This window comes from Scleropages formosus, chromosome 16 (assembly GCF_900964775.1).
Source record: "Scleropages formosus chromosome 16, fSclFor1.1, whole genome shotgun sequence".
Taxonomy (NCBI): domain Eukaryota; kingdom Metazoa; phylum Chordata; class Actinopteri; order Osteoglossiformes; family Osteoglossidae; genus Scleropages; species Scleropages formosus.
The window spans coordinates 5,158,649-5,179,851 of NC_041821.1; the positions used below are offsets into that span (position 1 = coordinate 5,158,649).

A 21,203-nucleotide genomic window follows, 5' to 3' on the forward strand; every position below is an offset into this window, starting at 1 on the left:
CAGCTAAATGAATATGAGCTAAAATGTTAATGTGCTAATGAACGTTAGATGAGGTGCGGCTATAATCTGCGAACCGTTAGAATTATCTGGAGTTCTGTGCGAACGGCTTCCCTTGAGATCTCATCCCGATCTAAGTCACAGTAATTAATTAATAATGATATTTATGTACGCCTTCTCTTTGTTTCTCTTGGGCCTTCCCGGGAAACGGGATCAACGGGTCAAGACCCCTGGGACACGCATAAACGCACCTTTCGCGGCCCTTTACTTTCCGTTTCTCGGTCGCGGTTACGAAGGCGACGTGAACTCGGGGCACCGTGGTTTGTCCGTTCTGGGCTGTTTACCTGTAAACCTGGTATTTCTCCGCAAGGGTAGCATGACCACAAACACCTGCCCGCCACTGTGTCATTTTTACACAGCGGGAACGTCTCCTCGTTCGACCCGCTCTGCTTTGACCCGAGGTCAACCCGATCGTCTGCATCTTTGAAGATAGGTAAGTCGTCGATGAAGAGCCACTCAACAGGCACCGCATTTTTAATATTGTTTGTTTGCATATTTCATGGCAGCAATGGCTGGCCTACCGCGAGACGTCTGAAGTGCCAAACCCTCCGCATTCCCCCCTCTGACATGGCCAATCATCTCCGTGATGGTCGCCATAGCAACAGGCCAACTGTTTTGTAGTCCTTCTCGGTGCTCCTTTCATTTCCACTTTTGTGCGGAGGTAGTGATTTCGAGGAGAATAATTAGACCTGCGTTTAGAGGCCTGGCCCTTATCTGCAGCGGGGGCAGGCGCAGGGCTTGGCAAACACGCATCCAGCGCCGTGACCCCCTGCCGCCGCTCCTCTGCGGTTTGTTTGAACTGCAGCTATCAGGAGTCGGTGGCATAAACAAAAAGGGTTGACTGCACTTTGAACAGGTTGCAGGAAGCAGCGGGCCTTCAGAAATCGACCTTTGATGCGGTGTGGTTTTGGTCCAGAAAGGGTACTTATGACTGGAAACGGAGGCTTTACTTTGCAAACTGGACCTTGCTGTCATGATCCTCGAGCAAAGTGCTGAACCTGACCTGATGAGGTCAGATGAGGTATTCTGAGGTACAGCCAGGAAGGTCCACTGGAAAGGAGAAAGGACTGCCGAAGCTGAGGTCCCAGTCACGACCCACTCAGTTCCCAGGAACCGTACTCTGCTGTTGACCCTTTTTAGTGTACATCTTTGTCCAATTCACCTTGTAATGTTAGAAATTCAACTTTACAGTGATTTGTCTATTTATACAGCAGTGTATTCTTAGTGTATTAATTTAGGGTAAATACTTGGATGAAGGTGCGGGGGGTGCGGTGGCGCAGTGGGTTGGCCCGAGTCCTGCTCTTCAGTGGGTCTGCGGTTCGAGTCCCGCTTGGGGTGCCTTGCGATGGACTGGTGTCCCGTCCTGGGTGTGTCCCCTCCCCCTCCGGCCTTACGCCCTGTGTTACCAGGTAGGCTCCGGTTCCCCGTCACCCCGTATGGGACGAGCGGTTCTGAAAGTGTGTGTGTGTGTGTGTGTGTGTGTGTGTGTGTGTGTGTGTGTGTACGTGTACTTGGATGAAGGGTACTACAACAGGGTTTCAAACCCAAGTCCTTCAGTTGAAGGTAAAGACCCTAAAAGGTAACAGAATGCACAGTGGTCATAGCCACTGCTTCTGGACTTGGCAGTCCCAGGTTCACACCTTACCTCCTGCTGTAGTATGCTGGATTGTGGTACTTACCCTGAACTAATACTGGAAAAATTACCCTGCTACATAAATGGGTACATAAGTCTAAGCAACTTACCTTTGTCAGTCACTTTGGAATATAACATTGGCTAAATGAATGGGTGGGCATGATGGTGCAGCAGGCTTGGCTGGGTCCTGCTCTCTGGTGGGTCTGGGGCTCAAGTCCCACTTGAGGTGCCTTGTGATGGACTGGTGTCCCGTCCTGGGTGTGTCCCCTTCCCCTACAGCCCCACGCCCCATATTGCTGGGCTAGGTTCCAGCTTGCTGCGACCCTGCTCGGGACAAGCGGCCCCAGCCTGTGTGTGTGTAAATGAAGGGGTATACAAATATGAAACTACGAGGATACCTGCTGTATACTGAGGACTGTACCAGGTTCTTACAACATCAGATCCCATCATCACACATGGTTATGTGTTCTAACAGTGGACCCCAGTGTTACTAGTCCCTCCTGCCTTAGTGTAATTCAAAGCACTTGCCTCTAAGTTACCAAATATTGAAGTTAAACTATGAATATGGATGTCCTGAGTGCAAAGATAAAAGTTCATTTAAAAATAGCAGAGTATAAATACCTAATATTTATTAGAACGTTAGCGATCGAGAGTAAAATAAAATTACACAATATAGACGTGCGTAATTTTATACGAATATTTCAATATGCTACAATTAAAACAATTACAATTTCACATAAAGAGTAAATATGTTGTTTACGTCACTTTCAAACAAATGATTTGTGTCCTAAAAACAGATTTACAATGAGAGATGTGGTGTGTCAAGGCCTTTTATAATTAAGAGAACCAATGGATGTTTTGCCCTGTTTCCTTCTGTTCATTTAGGGGGAAATGCAACTATTCGTGATTGCAACCAGGAACGTGGACGTGCTCAGCTGCCACGCCATTACGACCACGCGCTGCTGCTGAATATTCCAGTCTGACCAGATTTCCGAAAGCGTATTGACGCTCAGTAGACAACTGTGCACATTAGTATTTGTTGTATTTGACTAGCAATGCATGTGACTGTAAATTAAATAGCCCGATAAAATCAAACAAAAGCTCTCTTGTGTGTGTGAAAAGGGGCTTTTGGATACCATGCAGGAGTGACTTTACTGTTTACTTTTGCTGGGCAACTTTGGACCCTGTTACATGGTACCGAGGCTCATAAAGGCAGCGATGCTGAGCGGCGGCAGTGTTGCTCATCTTTGTTTCCTGCGTCACAGCGCGATCGCTGTCAAACATTTCATTCCTCGGAAAACAACGCTCCCTGTATTTGCGGCTTGACCAAGGATATCGCAGCAGGACGTAAGATTCGAACCCCGGTTCTTCAAGTTTAAAAGCGGCACGGTGGCACAGCGATTAGCGCTGCTGTCTCACAGCACCTGGGTGGTGCAAGAGGATGTTGGTTTGATCCCTGCTCAGTCTGTGTGGAGTTTGCATGTTCCCCCTCTGTTTGTGTGGCTTTCCACTGGGTGCTCTGGTTTCCTCCCACCCTCCAAAGACATGCTGTTCTGGTTCACCCATAATTCAGAGAGTGTGTATGTGTGTTCCACTGATGTATGGATGAGTGACCCAGTGTAAGTAGCGTATCTAGCAGTGTAAGTCACCACGGTGAATAAGGTGTGTGGGCTGATAACACTACATAGAGTTTGTTGGATGTTGCTTTGGATAAAAGCATCTGCTAAATACATACATGTAAAAGCAGCAGCTTTAACCACTGTGCCACCTGCTGCCCTGCCATTTATTATTCAGTGTTAGAACTAAACCAAAGCAGTGAAGGTACTACTCAGTGTTCCTCTGTGGTCAATGGGTGGTGTTCACAGCTCCTCAGCTTCACAGCCATTTGATTACTCTTAGGATTAGTACTTTTAAAAATGTTTTATTCATTTCCACACACTCTGCGCAACGCCTGACGCTGATATCGCCGTCGTCACGAGGTCGCGTCCTGTTTATCACGCCGCCGTGTCGTCTTTTCCACGTTTACTTTGGTTCATTAGTATTACATTACCGGCCCACCCTTTTGTTCAATATTTTCTGCTTTTGTTGCTGAGAACATGAGGCTGCAGAGCTGGGCAAACACAGCTAAAATTTCCAAAAATGTTCTCACGGCGCACGTGGCAGACTTGTTCTGCCGAGTTATTTATTTTTAGCGTACGACTGTGTTGCTGCAGAGTCGGTTCAAGGCCGATATTGAAGAAATAAAGCAAATGTGAAGTACATGATGTCCCGTCAAGGTGTGTCTGTAGCTCACGGTTGAGTACAAACGCTGCCCCTGCGGAGTCGGCCTTCGACTGCGTCGGCGCCTTGGAAAATTCTTCCGGAAAAAAAAAGACGACGCTTATCGCACGCAGTCAAGACCGCGCAAGAAATTACATTTAAATATGTCAGTAACGCGCTCGTCTCCGGTTCATTTATTGGATCTCGCCGGGTGCGTTGAGATGGCACGGAGGAGCGGGGGGGATGGGGGTTGGGGTGGTGGGGGGGAGTTCGCAGACGAAACACTCAGCTGTTGTTTGCATTCCTCACTGCACACCTCAGGATGCCTTGAGTGACGGGCGCCACTTCTTCATATGCAAAACGGCACTCGGCGATTTACATGCCACGTGCTCGGCGGAGGCACACGCGCACCGCGGCCCTTTATAGCCCGCTCCCGAGACTCGTTCCGTCTTGCCGAATGTGGCGCCGGCTCCATTGTGCCCCTTCTCCTTTGAGGATTATCCGCTTTTCCTCATTGGGGGGGGGGTGGGGGAATTCACAGGCCGCTTTCACAGACTGTTCCTCTTTTTACTCCTCCCTTCCTCCCTCCACCCCACCTGTCCCTGAATACAGGTCTCTCTGGAGGCAGGTGAGCCACTGCCGGAGGGGGCGGAGCCACAGGAGTCTCCTGCGACAGGTATGCCGCCGCCGCAGGAGGGGCGGGGCCAGCTTTGCAGGAGCTGCCAGCCGGCTCGCTCGGTGCTAGTCCACCTGCCGCGCTTCGCCGGTGGCCGGGCTCCACAGGTAGCTCTCTCTCCCGAGGCCGAGTGGGGCAGGGGCGTCCTGGAGGAGGGGCGCGTCCGCCATGGAGCCCACGGACGGTGGCAGCGCCGGCGACGGGTCCATCAAGAGGCAGCGGGGCTTCAGGAAGAAGAATGGGTTCTTCAAGTACCTGGAGAGGAGGAAGACGGACACCATCGTGGCCGAAGACTTCGGCAAAGGGGACATCAACCTGGGCACCCTCGTGAGAAGGAGCCAGTCCGATAAAACGGAGTACAGCACTAAACTTAAAGGTAACCGGCTCCCCGCGTGCCATGGAAACAGGCGTGTGCCGCATGGTAACTCCCTCTAAGCACGTTCCCATGAGCAGCCAGATGAAGTAAGCGGTCGGGGAGGAGAGTTAAAGGAGCGTGCTGAGGAGCCCGGGACGGTGTCTGACCTCGGAAAGGACGCGGCAGGCCGGTCGCCGTTGGTGCCGAACACCTGTTGTGTTTGCTGCGAGATGGAACGGCAGCGCGTGTCCCGTGGGGTGATGTCATACATGCAAAGCGTGTTCCAACCTCAAACAGGACGGTGTGGGAAAAACAGCGCGCTGCCAGCTGCCTGCTCCGCAGCGGGGACTCGTTCCAGTGCACCTCATCATTTTTTTATTGTTGTTCTCACGGAGAAGCGGTGAAATGATTAAACTTGGATGGGGGGGGGGGGCGACCAGATTGCTATCCTGGGAGCTTGTTTAGGCCCTCATTTGCGTGTGCGTGTGATGAGAGCAAGAACACTCCATCGGGATGTGGAAGCTTACGGAAAACGTGCCCTCTCCGCCCTTCGGTACACGTGACCCACAGGCCTGTGATGTGTGTAAGAATCGATATTTCTGTATTCCAGAATTGTGCTTTGCAAAGGCGGGGCCGAAAGGTGCAGCATTAACCTGCCGTCCTTCGCTGGTGTGGCTCCGCGCTCATTAGCAGAAAGCATCCGCTCTCCCGCCCTCATCGATGCCCCCCGCGGCCTGAATGACCTACCGTTTCCATGAGCTCTCGCCCCAGCTCAAGGTGCCACGTGGCCATGGGTTCGGTTGGCGTAGGAAGAGAAGTGGCTGGAAGTGACCTGTCCCACGTAATCGATGTAACACACCTGGAAGCCGGCAGACTTGCCTGCTGACAAGAACATTGCGGGTTCGAGGGGCTCCGAAGCACGGCCGTTCCTTGTTAAGCGCGACACGCTGTCAACATCAGCTCATGTTCTGGGAAGAGATGTCAGATTGCTCATGAAATATAACGCTGCTGATTAGTACAGAATTCTTTTGACCGTGCATTTTTACGAAGAAAACATTTATATTTTATATGCAATAGAAACGTATCTAAAACATGCAAGTGTTTTATATAAAAGTGCAGCGAATGGATTATTTGGCAGAGAGAACAGGAGTTGCATCGTCACACGTATTGACACAATGGTGGATTTATTGAATAAGGAAATGGCTCAGTTGTTCCTCAACATAGTTCCTGCGCACCTGCCGAACAGGTCGGTCCGGCCGCCGGGGATGCGACACACAGTGGCACCGCTTGTCTCACCCTAAAACACCTGACCGATAAACATCAGGGTTTTCAATGAGTCAGGATTTCCCTCCCATAGGAATGTCAACGCAGCAAAATGAAGAAACACACACTCCGTTTACACACAGCTTACACACGGTCCAAAATGTGTACATTCACAAAGCTGAATTTGCTTCCCTTGTGGCAGCTCATGTGGTGTTGATGCCTCTATGGTGGGATCCGTAGGAAATGTGCAGAGGATACTTTTTTTTTGTTAACTCAGTACACAGCCCATAATAATAATTATAATAGTAATGAATTATTTTACCGATCGATACCACAGGGCAATTTTTACTGCATTAGTTCAGTGCAAGTACCTTGAGCCAGGGTATTACATACAACAGGAGGTGGGATCCGAACATGTGTACTTTGAGTGCAAGGTGGCAGCTCTAACTACTACGCCCCCGTGCTGCCTCTCTACGTATTGCGAGCTTATTGAGTTTTCTCATCGTTGTTCTTGCTGCTCATCCTTGTCGCTGTCCGTTGCCGGAGTGTCATATGTAAAGCGGGACGAAAGAGACACCTCTGAATGAAACGCCGCTCCCTGGACAACACCTGTCTGCTCCAGTGTAGAACAGTTGCGGGGAGAGCGACCTGCCCTTTCAGTGGTCTGGAACCCCTGTTCTCCGGGCCGGTGACATGCGATCCGCAGGTCCGGTCCCTCGGGCTTCCGTCGCGGCGTCTCAATGGGCAACCCCGTCAAAGCCCTATATCCCCTTTCACGGAAGATCTCGCGGCTGGAACAAAACCGTGGAATGCAAGGGGGAAAAGTGAGGAGACAAAACGGCTTTGTGGCATTAGGTAGAGACAGAACCCCAGTTCGTCCGCATTCATTCCCCAAAAGGTTTCACTTTATTTTTAACTTTTCCCACTTTGGATCCATCCATATGGCGACTGGTGCCGCTCGGGTTGTTTTCCAGCTCTGCTGTATCAGAAGCTCCAGAGACACCTGCTTCCACTGTTATCAAGCTGCTGCAAGAAGCTGCTATGAAGCTTGTATGAAAAATAAAATATTAACATGCACGTTAGGGTTTTATGTATAAGACTATGTTAGAGGAAAAAAAGAAAATATGAGAAACCCTTCTTTGTACTTCTGAGTTGGCCTTCATATGATGCACAGTATATATTCAGCTGGTGAAATATTTATTATAACTCCACAATAATGTGCTGCAGTTTTTCCTGATCAAAGAAATGAGGCCGTTATGAACAGATTTACTTTTATATCGCGGTTGCTTTGTAGCGTCAGTCTCATTTTCCAGGCCCGTAGGTCTGATGTGGTATTTGCCTTTGTCGTCGCTGTCCCCTGGGAACCATAGATTAAATACATATTTCTCCATCTATTGCACCATTCCGAGCGCACATAGCATAGGCACTCTCACGCATTTACAGCTTTGACCGTGTCTTGTGTGGTAAAAACCTTCTGTTTATGTGCACAGACTTCATCTGGACAAAGTTCAGCTGTCATCAGTTCCATAAAAACTGGGCTCATGCAAATTCTTCAGTCCCGCCACTCAGGTTTTTTCGTGAAAATCTGGTTGTACGGTCGTGCCCTGGGAAGGAATGTCATTTTTTCGTACATGGCAGCCATGCGAATGTGGTCCCCGGAGCGATGGAAGAGCTCCAGCGCGTGTCGAGGTTTTAAGGAGGGCGGTCCACACACACACACACACACACACACACACACACACACACACACACACACACACACACACGCAGCGTGGTTGCTGATAGGTTGTGGGCGTAGCCTGACAGGTGTCACCGCACCCGGAACAGATGGAATGCCGGAGCGAGTGCGGGACATTACATCACCGAAATGTGACTGGTCCTGCAACTCGACACCTGGCATCCCGAAAGGAGGAAGTCCAACGCGGTGCTAACTCGGCACCAAGAAGTCACCTCTCCTCCTAAATGAATGCTCTGGTTTCCCCTCCTCCTCGCACACTGGGGGGGCTGATGAGACACAGGAAGAGGACATTTTATGTCATTGTCAGTGTGTGTGAACCACTTTTAAAATGCTGCCCAGAAATCTTTGACCCAAACTGGCAGAAAATCATCATTATGATATTAAAAGTTTGCCCAGTATTGAAAAATGAGCTGTTTTTAAATGGAGGGGGGGGGGGGGGGGCGCTGCTGTCTCACAGCAACTGGGTGGTGCAAGAGGACAGGGGTTCGATCCCCGATCAGTCTGTGTGGAGTTTGAATGTTCCCCCCGTGTCTGTGTGGGTTTCCGCCGGGTGCTCTGGTTTCCTCCCACACTCCACAGACATGCTGTTCAGGTTCACTCATAGTGTGTGAGTGACAGAGAGAGTGTGTGTGTTCCACCGATGTATGGATGAGTGACCCAGTGTAAGTAGTGTATCCAGCAGTGTAAGTCACCAGGGTGAATAAGGTGTGTGGTCTCATAACACTACTGGAAGTCGCTTTGGAGAAAATTGTCTGATAGAAAAATAAATGTAAATGCCCTCTGGAGTAACGAAATGCCAAATTACTCTCTGCCATTCATCATCAGTAACTAGTGGTCCGGAGTCTATCCTGGAGGTTTAGGATGTGAGAGAATAATAGTCACGTGGATTACCGTATTTACTCGACTATAACTCGCCCTCACGTATATGCCGCACCCCTACTTTTACGTTACGAAAAAAGAAATTTAAAAATGTACCTCGCACATGAAAAAAGTTTAAAATTGTAAGAAACAGAAAATCAATGTTGTTACGGCAGTTTCAGGTATTTTGGAATTCGGTTAATGCGAGTCAACATTTCAACAATTGTCATCTTACCTTTGTTCGTCAGAGTCGCGCGATCTTTTTGTAAAGGACGAGGAATAATGAAAGTGCTTGTTTTAATTTAATTACAGAAGCATTGTTCATTGTCGCTAAAGATTCAAATATATATGTGATGAAAGTCGGTAAATAACGTTGATAATTGAAATTTAACTTCATTCATTTAACAAATAATGTGAGCAATTATAAATTATAATGAATACTGAGGATTTAATTATTAACATTTAATTTTTTTCCTGAAAATCTTTTGTTTCCGAAAATTCCTACATAACTACATCATGTCGCACCCCGATTTTTAACTTGAAAGTGAGAGTTATATTCGAGTAAATACGGTAATAAAAAATGGAAAAATAAACGTTAAGATGTTGGCATTAATAACTGTTGAAGAAGCATTCATTAAACGCTCTAAATGCATCATATTTCATGACAGTACAGTCACAAGTAAGTAGTGATATCCAGCTGTATTGAGGCTAATTGTCTCACACATTGTGTCACACAGAGAAAATGGGACCTCAGGTGATGTCCGCCACCTCCTCCACTACATCCCTGGACCTGGACCCAGAAGAAATGAAGGAAAGGAAGATGATCAGGAGGTCAAAGGTCATTCAGGAGCTGCTGCAGACAGAGAGCGACTACCTGAACGACTTGGAGCTCTGCATCAGGGAGGTGGTGCAGCCGCTGAGAAAAGTCCAGGTAATCTTCCAATTAATAATAATAATAATAATAATAATAATAATAAGGGGTGTGGTGGGGTTCCAGCCCTGCTTGGGGTGGCACCCCATCCTGGGTATGTCCTGATTGGCAAGTGGTTGTTGACGATGGATGGATGGATGGATGGATAATGATCAATCAGTCAATCAAAAAATCTATCAATCAATCAAAGGTTTTTTTATCAAATGAAAAACAATTCAGCATACAGCAGCGGTTACTGGCAATGAAATATCTTTTTCTGCAAACTCATGGGGGGATTAAAAAAAAGTAACAACATACATTAAGATTACAAATAAGGTAAAAACATCTGCGAAATACAACACAATAGGAATTGGATAACGCTAGTAACTATTAAGTAAAACTATTGAACGACATAATAATAATGTTACAAGTAGTAGTATCTCATACAGAAATATAGACACATGATTTTTTCTGGAATAATGTTTTGGCTGTTTATATGACACTTCATTTAGGTGACACTTTTTTACAAAGAGATTTATAATGTTAAGCTACCTACAATTATTTACCCATTTATACAGCTCGGTAATTTAGGGCAAGTACCTTGCTCAAGGGTACTACAGATGGCAGTGGGAATCAAACCTGTGGCTCCAAAAGCACTAACCCTAACCGTTACACTACCACCTGCCCCACTGTTTAACCCCAGTGGCCACCTTTAGAGATGAAATGACAGAACTTGACATGAGCAGTGGGAGGCGTCGCGACTCAGTGGGGGTTCGAGACGCTGCGGCAGATGATGATGAACCCGATTGCACCGCTGTGTCTCAGGCGGTGGATGCGGAGCGGCTGTTCACCAACATGGAGGCCGTGTGCGAGCTGTCCGGGGAACTGCTGCGCAGCCTGCAGGAGGCGACGGTCGAGCGCGACCTCGAGGCTCAGCTCATAGGTACGTGGATCGGGACCGCACGAGATGGGAGAAGCTCGAAACAAAGACGTGCGCCGAACCCCGAATGACCGCTTTCACCGTTGCCGCGCTCCAGGCGACGTCTTCATACAGGCCAAAGCGGAGCTGGAGGAGGTCTACAAGACATACTGTTGCCAGCACGATGAAGCCAACACGTTACTCAAGTCCTACGAGAAAGATGAAGAAATCAAGCAGCATTTCACAACCTGCATATTAGCGCTGAAGTGAGTACCTGTCATACTGTGTTTATGTATAAATGGACCGGGTCCTGCTCTCCGGTGGGTCTGGGGTTCGAGTCCCGCTTGGGGTGCCTTGCGACGGACTGGCGTCCCGTCCTGGGTGTGTCCCCTCCCCTTCTGGCCTTACGCCCTGTGTTGCCGGGTAGGCTCCGGTTCCCCGTGACCCCGTATGGGACAAGCGGTTCTGAAAATGTGTGTGTGTGTATATTTTAACTTTTTTCAGTATAACAGCATGCTTTGCATGCAATAAATTTTCTTTTTTTTTTCATCTGATAAATGTACTAATTACTCAATTTTTCTGCATTTTTGCAGGCAAATATATGACCTTGAGTAAGTACGTTGTCTTTTATTATGGGAAACCGATTGCAGAACACGTACCCCAACATCTTAATTAAGACAACATCTTTCAGTAATTGATTAAATCCGAGTTTGGCCAGAGCCATTACTCCTGCACGGTGGAGGTGTGGTATATATCTACTGACCCATGCCGGTGAATGTGCAGAGGTAAACCCAACCTGCTGGACATGGGCTCGCTGATCATCAAACCCGTGCAGAGGGTGATGAAGTACCCGCTGCTGCTGGGCGAGCTGTGGCAGACCACCCCTGAAGACCACCGTGACCGTCAGGCACTAGAGGAGGCGCTGGCCGCCGTCAAGATCGTCAACATCAACATCAACGAGTGCAAGAGGAGGAAAGACATTGGTGGGTGGAAAAGCCCCCCCCCCCACCACACCCACCACAATCATAGCTCAATATTTTCCTTCACAGCTGCAAAATCATTCTTACACATTGTAGGAATTGTTTTCTTCACTGCAGAAACAAAAAAGTATGGCCCCCTCTTTGCAAATCGTCAGCTTGGATTGATCGGTGCCCCTCCCCCGCTCGCTCTCGTTGCCGGGAAGCTAGCAGTGTAATTGCAAAGGGAACAATGCTCGCTTTGTGTGCCACCTCGCTAAAGCTCAGCTCATTGTTCTGGTTTCCCAGTGATGAAGTATAAGCGGCCGGATGAGGAGGGCACCTTGATTGGCAAGCTCAACAGGCTCAACATCCATTCCATCCGAAAGAAGTCCGACCGGCTCACTGGCTACTTGAAGATCCTCACGGGGGTGGAGCCACAGGTATGGCTCGTGCCGTCGGCTCTGCCCTCCTCTTCCTGTTTCATGGCCTCTTTGATCTGTCATCAATGATATCTGTTGGACGGAGACATTTTGGGAAAGGTGTCCATGAAGTATAGGTCTTGTTGTGTGCCAGTATTACATAAAGCTGTGAGAAAAAGTGTGTGAAACCTTTGGAAATTGACAGGATTTCTGCATGAGTGGCTCCTAAAATGTGATCTGTTCATCTAAGTTATAATAAAAGAGTCTTAGTTGGGGGGTGTGGTGGCCACTGTGTGGCAGGTCTGGGGTTCGAGCCCTGCTTGGGGTGCCTTGCAATGGACTGGCATCTCGTCCTGGGTGCGTGCCCTCCCCCTCTAGCCTTGCACCCTGTGTTGCCGGGTTAGGCTCCAGCTCACCGTGACCCCAGTCGGGACAAGCGGTTGTTGACATTGGGTGGTTGGTTGGTTGGAGTGTTATTTAACAAAAAACACACACATTTTCCATTTCCATATCTTTTCTGATGAAATGTTTTAAACAGTCAAGGTTAATGAAAAAAGTATATGAACCCCTAGGTTAATGACATCATAAAAAGAGGGTTAATTGGAGACAGGTATTCCAATCAATCATTTTGGATGTGGGTTTGATCATACACACACATACACACACACACAGAGTCTGAAACCGCTTGTCCTACGCAGGGTTGCGGCAAACTAAAGTCTAACCCGTCAACACAGGGTGCAAGGCTGGAGGGGGAGGGGACACATCCAGGGCAGGACGCCAGTCCACCTCAAGGCACACCAAGCAGGACTCGAACCCCAGAGCGGGACCCGGCCAAACCACCGCTCCCCCGTCCATGCCATTTAATAAAAACAAAACCACATTGGTTACCTACTCTTTGCAATAAAATTCTGCTGAACTGCAGCATAGCCCAATCTAAAGAAATTTCTGAGGATCGTAGAAGAAGAGTTGATGACGCTCAGAAGACCTGAAAGAACTACCAAAGGATTTCTAAAGACTTGGGCCTCCATCAGTCCAAAGTACGGCTCATAGTTTACACATGGAAGATATTCAGTACCATTGATGCTCTCCCAAGGTGTGAATGTCCTACAAATACCAGTGCAATGGCACATCATACAATCCTCAAACAAGTGACAAGGAACCCTAGGGTGATCACTGAGGATCTGCAGGCATTTGATGCACTTGAGTCTTTCTTTAAAAAAACACAAAACATGAGCAGTGTTCATGGGAGGTTATCATGGAAGAAACCCCTGCTCTGCAAACAGAAACATTGCTTCCCACCTCAAGTGCTAAAGACCTTATGGATGTTCCACGGCACTCATCATCATCATCATCATCATCATCATCATAATCAATGCCTTCCACCCCTCCTGGAGCATAGGCCACCAACAAGGGCTCTCCACAGCACTACTGGAATAATACTCTGGACAAATGAGAGAAAAGACTTCTTGGTAAATGAAGAAAACTAAACATTGCATACCAACACCAAAAGTTCTTCCCAACTATGAAGCATGGTGGAGGGAGTATAATGTTGAGGGACTGCTGGGAAAGCTTGCAGTCATTGTAGGGGACCAATGAATTACAAGCTGTAAGAGGAAATTCTACAGCAAGATGTCAGGGCATCTGTCTGTGATGTAATGCTCAAAATAAATTGGATCAGGCAACACGATAAGGATCCAAAACCCCGGAGTAAATCAACAACAGAGTGGTTCAAATTTAGTGTTTTATAATGACCAAGTCAGAGCCTTGACCTCGATCCCGTTGTAATGCTGTGGTGTGACCTGAAGCAGGACGTTCAACCCTGGCATTTCAAAAATATAAATGAGCTGAAAGTTTTGAATAGAGGAATGGGTAAAGAATACTTCCTTTCGACTGAGTAGTTCTGATCAGCAGCTACAGAAAATATTTGGTTGAGGTTATTGTCAATAAATGAAGTTCCACCAGTTACAAAATATAATGAATTTCCATGAAAAGATATCACAACATAAAATGTACACATTGCTTGTTAAATAAGACTGTCTTTATTTATTATTATGATGTAGAAGAACAGATCACATCTGAGGAGCCATTCATGCAGACATACGATACGGGTAACTTTTTCTCACAACTGCAGGTTCTTCAATATCAAAGTCATATGATGCATTTTAGACCATGAAATGGCATGCTGGCGATTTCATGATTCTGCGGAGATTTGAGTTTGAAACAGTTAAAGTTTCACATTTCTGAAGGTACGGTATTTGCCCCAGGTGGAGTCAATCGGGGACCAAGAACTGCCAGGTGGTTGTACATTAACCTCCTTCTTCCAGGTCAAAGACGAAGTCTTCGATAAGGAGGAGAAACTGTTCCGCAGCCTAGAGAAATGCGTGCGACAGCTGGTCAAGAACGTCTGCTGCTACCTCTACCACGTCCAGGTCAGGCGAGAGTCAAAGCACACAAAGCCCTCATATGGATTCAGTGGTCAGCAGCGGGTCGAAGGTCAGAGGTCACATTGTGGTTAAGAAACCCAATATGTCTCCAGCAAAAAATTGAGCTGTACATTTATCTCGGATGCATCTGTACATTTTTTATATACCATAATAATCACAACCTTGCAGCTTTTACCCTATTTCTGTATTTCCATAATGGAAAATGGCATTCTGGGTATTTGCGCTTTAGTATTTATTGTTATGCAAACTGTCTGTAAATACCGGGGTAAATGCCAAAGCTTTTTTATCATCTATTCAAATTTTAAATATTTCTCAAAGAAATTTGAAACAATAATAAACCTCATTATTTCTCCATGAGCAGAACCACCGGTGTAACGGTAGTAAAAATGGCGAAAGTGACTCCAGGATGGTTGTGAGAAGACGTTGAAAATAGCACTGATGGATGTTCCCGGTCATGTGCTCAACCCACAGGAGATGGCTTCTCTCGCCGTGCAGCACGCTCAGGATCTAGAAAACATAATTAAGGATCCCGAGAAAAGCGAGCTCACCAGCACCCTGCGCAGGAAGAATGGCCACAACCCGTACCAGCAGTTTGTGAGTTCGCCGCCTTCTAGAGTCCTCCTGAGACCGGAAAGGCCGTTAAAGATGAATTTCCCGCTCACGTTCGCAGCGTTCATAAACCGAGACGAATTGCCGTGGTTGCAGCGCTGCGCAGACACACACACCCCCTCTCCCACTGGCATCCCTCTCTTTTGAGACTCTTTTCAAGGCAGCTGAATCAATTGGTTATTTTATATTTTTCTCCTCCTTTTTTCAAGCCCCTCTGTCCTGTCAGTCTTTCCCTTCCTGCTCGTTGAGTCTTGACCCCCCAGGGAGCCCGTGTGACCGACTGCCCCCCCCCACACAACCCTTCCTTCGTCTCTCTGTGAGTCCGTTTCCTGAGATCCATTTCATCCAATCTGTCGCTGTGCTTCTCCTCCTCCTGCACCGTCTCCTTCACCCACCTTCTCTCTGCTGGCCTCGTCCCAAAGCCCACGGGGGTTGGGGGGGGGGGGTTTCTTGGAAGAGCGACTCTTCAGCGGGCTTGATGAATGATTAATAAGTGCTAATAAGCACCATTAATGGAGACACCGGTGGCACTGTAGACAGCTACATCGCTTGCCTCCTCGAGAGAGAGAAGAGCATCCTGATGAGTAGCGCAACAAGACGAAGGGCAGAGATGTGGCCGAGGGCCAGAGAACAAAACGGAATTCCTGGAACTTAGACAGGAACATCATCTGCACAACTGCAGTTTTTTTTTACCCACCAGAAATTCGCTGTGTTTACAGTACTCTGTATAGCAAGGTCACAACATCGGACGAGATGCACTGGCTGTGTGCGTAACCGTGGTAACGGTCTTGCTTTGCCGTTTCTTCCCCACAGAAGGAGCGGGTGGAGCGGGTGGTGCTCACGCCCCTGTCGGCGCTGCAGGGTATGTTCGCCGCACCGCAGAAGCTCATCCAGAAGCGCTACGACAAGCTGCTGGACTACTGCAGCCGGCTGGAGAAGCCGAGCTCCGAGGAGCAGGCACAGGCTCGCCGTGACTACGAGGCCCTCAACGGGCAGCTGGTGGAGGAGTTGCAGAGGTTCAACGGTGCCGCGCGTGCCATTCTGCTCAACTGCCTCTGCTGCCTGGTGGGCCTGCTCAGGGGCCTGCTGGATGCCTCCCAGCAGAAGGCCCCGTCCATCCAGCAGCTTCCGGTGAGTCAGGGTGGACAAGGAGCAAGAGTGGGACAAGGGCTGAGACCCACTGCAGGATCTCCACATGTCCCCAGGGCGAGGGTTGCCTGGGCTTCATCCCAGAATTCAAACACAGTTATGGAGTACAATGGGTGTTATGGGGGCTGTGGTGGCATGGCGGGCAGCATTGGTGCCTCACAGCCTCCTGGGGTCTGGGTTTGAATCTGACTTAATCTATGAGATGTTCTCCCTGTGTTTATGTGGGTTCCCTTTTAGTGCTCTAGTTTCCTCCCACAGTTCAAAAACATGTGTTCAAGGCGAATCGATGATTCTAAATAGCCGCGAGTGTGTAATTGCCCCGTGATGGACAATATGCCTCCAGGATAGGCTCCACACCACTGTGAGCCTGCACTGGACAAGTAAATATTGATAATGAATGAGTGAGAGACAACAGGTACCAAGGTGGAAACACAACCCAGCATTGTACTGGAACCCCCTTGGGTTTGGTGCCTTGCAAGAAGACACCAAGGCCCAGGCATGTGTCATTTTGTCTATGAATCCACCCTTGGTGCAGTGGCTGTTGGGTCCATCTCCCGGTCTGGATGGTGGTTATGCTGGTTTAGTACTAGGATCATTTCAGTAGCACCACAGGAGACCCATTTGTTGGCCCAGTGGAAAAAGATTGATGTTATAGTGATTCTGTTAGCCTACAGGTTACACCACCAGTGGGACTGTGTCTATGGATGGTGTCTTTGTGGCTTCCAGGCTCCTCTGTCCAACATCGGTGAAGTCCAGAGCAGCATCATGGAGGGTCTGAACAACCTGAGCTTCGTCAAGGACAACGCACCCCGGCTCATGGAGCGCAAAGTGAGCTTCGAGAAACCCAAGAAAGCCTCGGTGAGTCCTTCAGGGCGCGTTGACCACGAGCGGGGACACGTCCCCTTAACCGCACGTCAGTCCCGAACGCCCCAGCCAGGAACGATGGTTACGATGGAGCCAGGAAGCGCGGTACTCCGGCTCAGGGTTGCACACGCTGCATTTAAACTGATGGGTTACTGTGGCAGCTGTGCTGAGCCACAGGTGAGCACCCCCCCTCATCCCCCCCACTTAGTGCACCCTTATTTAATTTCACAAATTAAAACGCAATTAATGCATAGTGCTGAAGATCTCACTCCTGCCAGCAGGTGCCGAGCCATGCTGCAGATTCTGATTGCTGTAGCCTCCCTGGTCGGAAAGCGTGGGCAGGGAGGGTGACTTGGGGGATAAGCCGCTGATCACCTGGGGCTCGTTAGTGTTGAGCCATGTCACGCTATGTAACTCCGCCCATTTCCTGTTTTGGCACAGCCCCCTGAGGTTCCCCGGCAGACGGAGAGCCAGAGATCGCACCTGCTGGCCACCTACGGCACCGAGCAGCTGTACCAGCTGAAGCGCAACTGTAACGCGTGCCAGGAGGAGGACATCACCCTGCTGGAGGGGGAGCTGGTGGGCCTGATCCAGGACCGGGACCCCCTGGGTAGCAGCAGTCGCTGGCTGGTCGACACAGGCAGTGAGTGGGGGTGTGGGGGCACGTATCTGGTTGCTTCAGAATGTCTCTTTTTTTTGTTTGAAAGACACTGTGAAGTGTATATACTGGATCCCATCAATCTTTTTCATAGGGACAGCTGGTAGCATAGTGGTTAGCGCTGTTATCTTCGGCCCCCGAGGTCAGAGGTTCAAATCTCATCCGCAGTTCTAGTACCATTGAACAAGGTACTTACCCTAAATTGCTCCAGTAAAATAACCTAGTTGTATAAATGTGTAAATAACTTAACGTTGTAAGTCGCTTTGGAAAAGTGTCAGACGGAGCCAGCGCCCTACTGCTGTTGAGCCCATGAGCTGGTTTTCCTCTCCACCATTGCCGTGGAGACGGAGTGTATCCAGCAAAAGTGTCACTTTTCCGATACTTTCTCCAACGCAGCTTACAATGTCAACTTTGCACACTAGGAAATTTACCCATTTATAGAGCTGGGTAATTTTTACTGTATCAGTTCAGGATAGGTACCTTGATCACGTGAACTGCAGCAGGAGGCGGGAGCCGAACCGCTTTGCAACAATGAGGCGCCGACCCTTAGCAGTACAGCACCTGCTGCCCACCTGCACTGAGACCCTTAAATGACTGACAGGCCCAATAGCGTGAACCAACCCCCCCACAGCCTCATCCGCCAGCATCCCCATTCAGCTGTGCGACAACGTAATACCAAATCTACCAACAATTTAATTACAGAACTTAATTGTATTGATTAATTAATTAAAAGGAGCCCCTGTTGGTAGATTAATATTGTAATTCACTTTGGAGAAAAGCGTCGGCGGAATGAATAAACATAAAGAAAAATTGTGAGGGTTTCCGGCGATCGCCCCCTGCTGCTGAATTCTCCTGCCTGTAATTGGCCGATACACATGTTATTGGCGCGACGGCGCCAGCTTCTCGGCGACAAGTCAGCAACGCGTCAAAACCCCCAAGGATCGTGTGACGTTGAGGTTCAGACAGGGAAAGAGCAGCAACAACAACCTTGCGAGAACCTCGGGAGATTCAGCAGGAGCCGGCGAGACCGTGTTGGTGCCCCGAAGCCCGAGGTCTCCACAAGGCTGGAGCTCATTTTTACATTTTATTCTTTCACCTGATGCCTTTGTTCAAGGTGACCTACAATGGCACCTTTCTACATTAGGGTACTTACAGTGATTTACCCATTTATACAGCTGGGTAATTTTTGCTACATCAGCTCAGGACAAGTACCTTGATCGTGACCCGCCCTGTGGTTTCACCTCGGTTTAAAACCCCCACTGTATCGTGCCGTATCAAAGGCTCCATTGAGGCAGGGCGTCACGCACCCCGACTCCACCTCCTCACACAGGCTCCCCATTGTTTGGCCCCACAGGTGCACGGGGCTACGTGTACTCCTCCTTCTTGAAGCCCTACAATCCCGCTCGGGAGCGGGGCAGCCTGCATTCTGAAGGCCCCGATGACTTCGACAACATCAGCCTGTTTGTGTCGGGCGGCGGTGGCGGTGGCCTGCGGAGCCTCCAGCTCGACTCCACTGATGGGTGTCCTTCTCCTGACAGCCTGCAGGAGGAACCGGAGAGCCTGGAGAATGGCGAGGGTGAGGGCGAGGACCAGCAGGTGAGGGCACTGCTGCAATGCTGGTGTGTCAGGGGACTGCAGCTCAGAGTGAGAGAGAGTGAGAGAGTGAGAGAGAGAGAGAGAGAGAGAGAGACGCACACACACCACCCTAGGAGCAACATCGACGGCTGGCTTTTAAATCAGCCCAAGCCAATTAAAGCATGCTGCCCCCTTCGGGGGAGGGGGGCAACTGCGGTGGTTTACGGTGCATGTGATTAGTGGCCTTTTTAAAAAGACTCAGAGGGGCAGTAAAAACCGTGGTAACGGCACGTTGACGTGACTGCAAGCCCGTTTCCAGGGGACAGAGCCCGCGCTCCGGCCCAAATGAGTTTTCTAACCATCATTAGAACACATTTCTATTCATAGAGAGACGGAGGCTGTTTGAAACACCTTCAGAGCAGCTTCCGCACACCTTGCTGACAGTGTATTTAAGCCCAGCGGGATTGGTGTGTAAGTGCTGCTGAAGACACCGCTTGTGTGTGTCGGGTGAGAGACTCTGTGCCATCTGGTGATGAATGGTCAAAAACAAGCGTAGAGTTTGCGTCAGCGCGTAACACACCATACGAACGAACGTGATCGCTGCTGCTGGACACAATCACTATTCAATTATACGATTGAAATTTGCATAGAATTACCCTGCTGTTTTAAACACTAATGAATCGTGTGTAAAAACAGAGGTAAACACTCAGCAACAGTATGTGATGTGGCAGATGGGTCGAGGGAAGGTAGAGTTGTACAGGGAATCTGCCCTGTGACGTCACCACTGACCCGACCCCCCCCGTGCTGCAGTTCTACGCCGTGCACGCCTTCCAGGCACGCTGCGAGCAGGAGCTCACCCTGCAGGAGTACCAGCACGTGCACATCCTGCAGTTCTGTGACCTGAGCGGCAACCGTGAATGGTGGCTGGCCGAGATCGAAGGCAAGAAGGGCTACGTCCCGGCCAACTACCTGGGCAAGATGTCCTACGCCTAGCGCATCCAGGGGAGCGACGCACGCTCAGCATCCCGTCGATTTCACGGGTGTCCGGCGGCCAGCAGGTGGCGCAGAAGTTAAGGACCTGGCTGAATGCTGCTGTCAGTCCAGGATCATCCATTATACCATTAAGAGAGGTGATTAACCTTGCCTGCTTCAGTAAAAGGAAAGAAAACATATAGTTGCACACCTGGATAAAGTGGAGGAATCTGAAATGAGTAAGTTGTGGGTGAAAGGCGTTCACCAGGCAACTCAATGCTGATGACAGCTGTAACACACAACACAACATTTGTGAAGTCTGTCTGTCTTTGCACAAAGATCCATTCCCAGCACTTACTAGTATTTTTACCTGCAGTGTTCCATTAATTATGAATGATCATAAAGTCTATTGACCATAACGCTGAATGAAGAAATTTATATTGCAGTAGATATATTTTATCAGATTGAATATTCGTCATAATTATCGTTAGATTTAAATTTTTAGAGATTTATCCCAATAGTGTGAATATTTTGTAACATATTTATCTTGCTATAAATGAAGGTATATTATGCACTTTGAGTAAAAGATTGAGAAATTGACAGGTACTGTCCTGAGTAAATAAAGTTATATTTACCACATAATGCCCTGCCCTCCTGATCCCACCTTCATGGTGTAAGATGAGTGTATCTGCTTTGAGAATAAACCCTGTTCGCATGCAGCGTATTACCATTTCCATCACACATTTTAAAGGACTGACTGTCTAACGAACACACACCACTCCGTGAGAAGTCTAGCAGATCTTTACATGTCATATAAACATAATCAATAGGTGAAAACTCATACTTCCTTTAAGCTTCTCGCGTTGATCAATAAAAAGCAGACTCC

General features: G+C 48.7%; 1 protein-coding gene across 1 annotated transcript; it reads left to right on the forward strand.

Moving 5' to 3' along the window:
- Positions 1 to 4,665: 4,665 nt before the first annotated feature.
- Positions 4,666 to 21,026, forward strand: arhgef38 (Rho guanine nucleotide exchange factor (GEF) 38). The gene is made up of 14 exons (XM_018735649.2): positions 4,666 to 5,001; positions 9,577 to 9,770; positions 10,575 to 10,692; positions 10,787 to 10,934; positions 11,262 to 11,279; positions 11,452 to 11,651; positions 11,934 to 12,067; positions 14,371 to 14,475; positions 14,962 to 15,084; positions 15,913 to 16,230; positions 16,975 to 17,106; positions 17,554 to 17,755; positions 19,125 to 19,366; positions 20,156 to 21,026. Exons 1-14 carry the CDS (start codon positions 4,794 to 4,796, stop codon positions 20,336 to 20,338), a joined length of 2,325 nt encoding a protein of 774 aa, XP_018591165.1. The 5' UTR covers positions 4,666 to 4,793; the 3' UTR covers positions 20,339 to 21,026.
- Positions 21,027 to 21,203: the final 177 nt, after the last annotated feature.